This window comes from Buceros rhinoceros, unplaced genomic scaffold, assembly GCF_000710305.1.
Source record: "Buceros rhinoceros silvestris isolate BGI_N320 unplaced genomic scaffold, ASM71030v1 scaffold32140, whole genome shotgun sequence".
Classification (NCBI taxonomy): Eukaryota; Metazoa; Chordata; class Aves; order Bucerotiformes; family Bucerotidae; genus Buceros; species Buceros rhinoceros.
The window spans coordinates 15,756-22,490 of record NW_010390686.1 but is presented as its reverse complement, the minus strand read 5'-3'; the positions used below and the strand labels follow the sequence as shown (position 1 = coordinate 22,490).

Below are 6,735 nucleotides of genomic sequence, written 5' to 3'. Positions count from 1 at the left end.
AAAGGGTCTTGGGAACAATGAGGATTAACAAGCAGATAGAGAATTAAATGCAGGGTTTGAGTCTTCAAATGTGTGCACATTTCAGAGCGCCTGTTTGTGCCAAGATAAACTCCGTCAGGAATAAACATCGTTTTACATGAAAGGCTAATTAGAGATTGGCGCTCCGCGGGTGGGAGGAGGGAATTTTCACCAATTAAAATGGAACTTTGCTGTTTTTCATCAAATTGCTGGATTAAAATGCAGCCAGGGGCTGGTGAGGTGTTTGACAGTGCAGTTGAAGGAGGGGATGTTCGCCCATGGAACGTGCTTTTCCCCCCAGTGCTAAAGAGGCTTTACCAGTTCATTCTGGCAGGAGCTGCGTGAGGGCACTGGTTTTGCCCAACAGTTGATCCCCAAGAGCTGCCCTCCAGGCGCGCAATCCTGGGCTCTCACCCAGGGAGATGGGCTGTGGGTAAACTTGATCCAGTCCAGCTCCAACAGCAGTTGGAGTCACCCAGCATCAGGAGAGATGGTAGTAACGAGGTCCCCAGCCTCCTCGAGAGTGTAGGTCCTGGAGAGACGTCTGGTTGGGATGTGGTGGATGGGAGCCCATGTTGAGGTGAAGTTGTTGCAACTGTAGCTCCTACTTGTTGGGTAAATTTAGTGTGTGGTAGGTGAATCATCTCTCAAAAATTGTAAGTCAGAAGGCAACGCAGAGAAGAAAAGCCTTCCTGGCCTGCCGAGGAGAGTGCTGGGGAGAAGAATCCAGCCTGGGCACATGGTGGGTTTCAGCTGCAGAGCACATGCTGCCTTGTTGCTTTTGGATGGATTTCACACGAATTTGCATTTCTGGACCGGCTCGGGAGCCTGTGAGGTTGACCAGGAGCCAGGCTGCAGACAGGGAGGACGTGATGCGGCTCAAACACAAGCTCGAACGTCATTTTGCTCTAGCCTGGGTTTAATTTTATGGTTTGGGGATGAAACAAGGCAAAATATGGCTGGGGCTGCGTTTCTCCGAGACGTTCAGCACATGAGCCTCGGGCAGACGCTCCATGTCTGCTGCTTGCCAAGTGAAACCACAGATGTGTCTCCATCTCTACTTAACATGGCCACAGGGCAGCTGATATTGGGATTTTTCTCTCACATAAGCTGGTATCTGTCACTTAGTGGTTACAGGAGGTGGCCTGGGCATCACTACGATCCCCTGCATCCTTGAGAGTGAGGGAAGTCAGAGAGACCCGATCAGGAGTGCTGTGATGGGCTTCTTAAAGCAAAGAAGCCTGCTCTGCTCTGGTGCCCTGTTCTCCTGAACCAGAAAAACCTGCTTTTTTACAAGTCTCCTATGGCAAAGGCAGGATGGATGCTGGCTGGGTCTAGTCTCTGTTGCATTATCCATGGTCACAGGACCATGCCATGATGATGGTAGCTGGCAGTCCTACAACATTCACATTTTTCCTCGGTCTGTCCTAATACCACCACAAACGGGGTACTGAAAGGGTCTTTAGTCAGACCTGGCCTTGAATAATTCCTCTGAATAATTCAATTTATTCCATTTTTCAGGCCGTTAGGAAATTTTTTTCCAAAGAAGGGAGCAGGGAGAAGTCAGCCAAACCTGATAAAGGAGGACTTTGTTCTTCTGTAGCTTTAGGGTATGGTGCCAAGCAGGGCTCGCTATACAGTTAATGAGTTTATCTGGCTTTTAGGTGCACGTGATGCACGGTGGCTGCCACCGTACCGCCCCCCCACAACTCCACCTCCTGTCCAGAGGAGCCTGGCCACTTCTCAGCTTCAGTTTGCTGCTCCTCAGTTTTGCTTTGCTGCTCTTTAGCTTAGTTTCCCTTCCTGCCGTGCATCGCGGTGGCCTCCTCAGATGTGAGTTTGCATCTGCCTTTATTTAAGCCTTGACCAACCCTCCCCGGGATGGGCTCGGTCCGCGGGGGGTAGTGAGCACATGGGGCCAAGCTGTTGAGAACGTTTTGGGCTTTACTTTGAGCGAGCAAGAGGATGACGCAAATTGCTTTTTAAGGGCCCAAGATGAAACAGCTGCTTCATTTCACCGCAGATGTGCTGCGGGCGGCACACATGAGTTCTGTGGAGGGGGGTTACAGCCGTCCACTTCCCCACAGTGTCTGCGTGGGCAGGGCCACCAGGTTGCTCGGGCTCCTCGGCCACCCAAAAAGGGAGCCAGGTAGGGCTGTGAAGGGCTTTGAAGTTGTGTGATGAGGTTTGTCCTGCCAGAAGAACTTCCCTGTCTCCAGAAAACGCAAGTCAAGAAATCAGTTATTTCTGAGGGGAGCGGTGCTGATGGGGAGATGGAGGTGAATTACCTTTGGCTGCCCCATCCCTCCTCTGAAAAGCGTGGAGCGCCTGGGGAAGGTGACCTTCTGCAGCACGTCCCCGTCTCCTCCAGCGGCCACTCTATCCCAGCCGCACAGTGCGAGCGGGAGAAGCCGCGGGAAGCAAGGGAAGACACTTCCTCCAGCGGCGGATCTGAGGTCACCTCCTGGCCCTTGATCCCTCCAGCCCGGGGTATTTGGGTCAGCGGGGAAGCACAGCTGAGCGCGATGTCCCTTCCTTCTCTCTCCCTGGAGATTAATTTTTAAAGGAACAAATAGGCTCGCCTGCGAGTATTCCGCAGTACGATTTTTTAATGATGTTTTTTGGAACAGTGAGCTAAATACCAGGGGTGGTTGGGTCTGCACTTTGGAGCGGTGATGTTTTCTCCTGTTGTTTCTCACTTTCCTGCACCCACCTCGCTCTGCTCCACCGCACCCAGAAACCTTCTTCTGCTTAGGAAAGTACGGGCAGGGAAGGAGCTTTTCATCCTTTTCTTGCTGGGAAGAAAGCTGCTCTGGTGTCTGGTGTGTGGGACCAGCCTGGACCGACACCAGGGGCCCTGCCCGCCTCTTGCTGCTGTGGACGCATGGACATGGTGCTCACAGCCCTCCCTGGCCCCTCCACGATGCCAGTCCTGACCCCTGCGTGCCTGCCCTCCTCTGTCACTGGGTCCCTAGCAGCCTTGTCACCCGCTGGCATGAGGACCTGGTACCAAGACATGCCTGGTGCCGGAGCTCCTCCATCATGGGCACAGCTTGATGTTGTTGAACTAATGGGTCACTTCCCAGATTTCACCCTACCTAGAGCCCAGAGTGAGCAGTGCTGGGGAGGACGGCTTAGCTGGGTCGTGTTGCCCACATCTCCTGCATCACTGTTCTCCGTGGAGATCTTCAGCCACTGTGTTCCCCTGTCTGTGTCGAAGGCCACGTTGCTTTGGACCTGCCACAGGCCACAGTCGGTCTTTGTTAAGGGGGGAAGGAGCAATTTGCAAAGCTTTAGCTGGAGCCTTGCCGCTTTTGACTGTGCCGTGGGAGGGCTGCTGGTGGGATGCTCTCCTTGGTCAAGCTCTCTGCTCCAGCAAAGGGGCACCAGCACCATGCTGGGCTCTTCCCAGAGCATCCCCAAGACCACCAGGAAGGTCCTTTCAGCTCGGGAGGAAGCCAGGGCTGCAGTGGGCTTGGGAGGCAGCTGCTGGTCTGTTGCCGTCAGGAGGGGCTGTGGATGGGAGCAGGGTGGCACAGATGTGGCTGATCGCAGCGTAACTCGCTGTGCCAAGCAGGGTCAGTGGAGAGGCTGCTCTCGGGGAGGGACAGCGCGCGTTGAGCCACCTCTAATCGGAAGTCATCTTCATTTCCCCTCGCAAAAGAGGAGGCTTTAAATGACTTTTTGTTTTTTACCTGAAAAAGTGGTCTCTGCAGTGTTTGATATTTCTCTGAGGCATCCCTTGGAGAGGGGTTTTCTCGGACCTCGCCAGCTGGGTCACCCCACAGTACCCAGCCAGGCAGCCCCAAAACCAGCCCCTTCAGATGGTGTTCCCAGGAGGAGGTGGGACTCACGGCACCTTGAGACTTGATCGAGTCTTAACCTGACTCTCCTGCCCAAGTTCCGTGCAGCTCCTGAGCTCCTTCCAACCCTGTCCTCAGCTGGATTCGCTCCATTGTTTCTTTTAGAATCTGCTTGATCACGCTGTGCCGCTCATACAGCTTTGTGCCTCTTGTGGGGGCTTGTCTTCGTGTGTTTCAGTATCTCACCCAGCTTATCAGCCACAGAGGGCTGTGAGGTGTGGCCGGGCCAGGAATTAACCATCTCATCCAAACCCTGTGGAAATCAGAAGCAAAGATTCCACACCCCCCACCCCCTTTTTTTCCCCTCCTGTTGGCTTTAAATCAAGCTGTAACCTCTCCAGCGTTGGAGGAGCTGCCGAAGGGAAGACCTGGCTCAGGCTGGTGAAGCCCCGTCTGGTTTCCATCGGAGGAATAGCTGCCTCTGCCTTTCTCATCCAGGAGACGCTTCGATAGCACGTTACACAGATTGCTAAAAACAAACCCTTCATCTCCTGGAGCGGGTCCAAGGACTCCAGCTCCACGTCCGGAGGGTCGGGTTCGGGGCTACACTTCACCTGAACCCCATTTTTTTTCCCAACCCATGGCTTTCTGCCATGGCTTTCCTCCAGGCTTGCCCTGACCCAGGTGAAAGGAGATCACTGCTGTCGCGCCGGGCTGAAACGGGGGTAAACTGTGCAACCCGCTCCCCCGGGGGCTCTTCCAGGGTGAATCGTGCCAGGACCAGAGCTGGGACCAAGGCGGCTTTCTCCTGCCCCCAGATTTTGCCGGGGTTTCTTTCCAGCACTGGAGCTCGCCCAGCCCTCCCGGCTTCCCGGGGCTTCGCTGGGAAGCGCTGGGAAGACAAAACCCTGCTCTGGAAGTGAGGCTATTGTTCTTACTAATTTTAACTTGATGTTCTTCCCCAAGCCTATTTTTATTCATTGCTTGTGGTAAGCCCTTTCTCTAAGGTAGAGCAATTTGCTACGGGACTCTTTTTGTGTTTACCGGTTTTAATGGAGCGATATCTCCTCCTTACAAGCCTAAAGCTGGAGGAGCTTTTAAGCGCCCGTTGCTGAGCTTTGCGCCCCGGGTTTGCTTTGATCTCCGCAGGTGAGTGTGCGCTTCTGGGGCCAGAGATTGATACTGCTTATTTGCATGTAAATCCCTGGGTTATTAAGATCAGAATCTGGCCCTTTAAATTTAATACTTTGCTTTATGCTTTTATTTCCGCGTTTCTTAAAGTAATTTCCAAAAATAACAAACTTCAAACATGACGGGGCCATCTAACGTTTTACTGCCTTGGCTGGAGTAGAAGGAACATTTCTGGAAGTATATTATCCAATTTAACGAGCCTTTCCCATCTTGGCTTTGTTCCCACCCCTCACCCCCTCTTCGAGTTGTTTTGGACGGCTCGTTGGAGCCGTGCCACCTAATCCCATTAGAAGGACTTTCATTACACTCTGCCTTGTGTTTATAACCAAGAAAATCAGCTGGAGAGGGGGTCCTCGCCCTCGCCCTGGTCCTTTTGCGTTTTGCCCGGTGTCAAGACTAGAGCCCGTCGAGCCCCATGAGGTTCCTGTGCAGCCCTTGCTCTGCTCTGTATTGCTCTGCTCTGTATTTATGAAGGAAGATTTTGGAGTAAACTTCTGTGAACTTCTAATTAATTTGGAAGGGTCAGTTCTCGCCAGGCTACCGAGGACTTCTTTGTGTGGTCCCTTTTGAAAGGCAGAGGTTGGAGAGGCTGTTGCATAGCTGGGATTTGCTTTTAATAGGGACCTGTCTATTTTTGCAGACCGCAAGGCTCGTGAAGGGTGGGTTGTTATTGTGTGGGGCTGTGCTAAAAGGTCTGCAGAGCACTTGGTTTGGGTGCAAAACAAACCCCAACCCCCAAAAGAGGAATAAAAAAAAGCAAGGAGCACGTGTGCTGGGCACTGTGAGGGGAAGGTTGTGCTTGGCAGCCCAGAGCCAGCACCTGAAGCTGGGAGGTGCTGCAGGAGGTCCCCCCGCTTGGGTGCTGGGTAGGGCTGGGGGCCCCTTTTCTGTCCGACCATCCTGTCCTGCCCCACACCCTGCTGAGGGGACCTTTTCCTTCTCCTCAGAGCTGGTAGACTGAGGTATTTTGCCTTACCACATTGCTTTTCTTGAAAGCCTGCCTTTCCTCCTGAAAATAGTCCCAGAAACTCTTAAACAGAGAAGGCTGAGGGCAGGGAGAAAACGACGGGCTGAAATAATCTGCAAATAATAAAAGTTTCTGGAAAAAAGACAGCCAGCTAGACAGTGGTTTGCTCCAGAGGTGGGTTGGAAGGAGACATGAGATCATGGTGCTGCTTGGGCATCGCCTGGCAGGGCCAGGGACATAATCTAACCTGGCACAACCCACGTGTTGTAGCTCAGCTGCACGGAGAAACCTCTGCTGAACATGGGGCGAGGGGGCGGTGGGGCACTCCTGGCTCTGGGGAGTGGGGAGCAGCGAGGGCTGGGTGCGTACCTGGAAATGCAGAGCTCTAACTCAAGATATGAAACTCTTCACAGCCAGAGCCGGGGAGCAGCGGGCTCTGAGGAGCTCGGGGGGCTCTTCACGGTGGAGATGTCCCCTGTGGAAGTAGCATCAGTTATTTATGAGCTGCACTGTTAATTAACAGTGTAATGAGGCTGCCCCTCTGCTGAGACCACCCTCAAAGCCGGAGTCAGTCCCTGCTTGTTCCCCTCCTGGTCCCTGTTTGATGTCCCACCCTGACTGTTGCCTCTCTTCTCTCTCTCCCTAGCATGGGTCGGCTCCTTGGCCATGGGCATGATTTTTTTCTGCTCTCCCATTGTCAGCATCTTCACCGACCGGATCGGCTGGCGGACCCACGGCCGCCCCGGGGGCGGCACT

General features: G+C 53.5%; 1 protein-coding gene across 1 annotated transcript in view; it reads left to right on the top strand.

The window, feature by feature from the left end:
• Positions 1-6,625: 6,625 nt before the first annotated feature.
• SLC16A2 (solute carrier family 16, member 2 (thyroid hormone transporter)) overlaps positions 6,626-6,735 on the top strand; it is a gene marked incomplete at its 5' end in the record, with an annotated part of 7,597 nt that continues 7,487 nt past the window's right edge. Inside the window, one exon of the mRNA XM_010138751.1 lies at positions 6,626-6,727. Coding sequence (XP_010137053.1) covers positions 6,626-6,727 — 102 coding nt within the window. The remainder of the gene's footprint in view (positions 6,728-6,735) is intronic.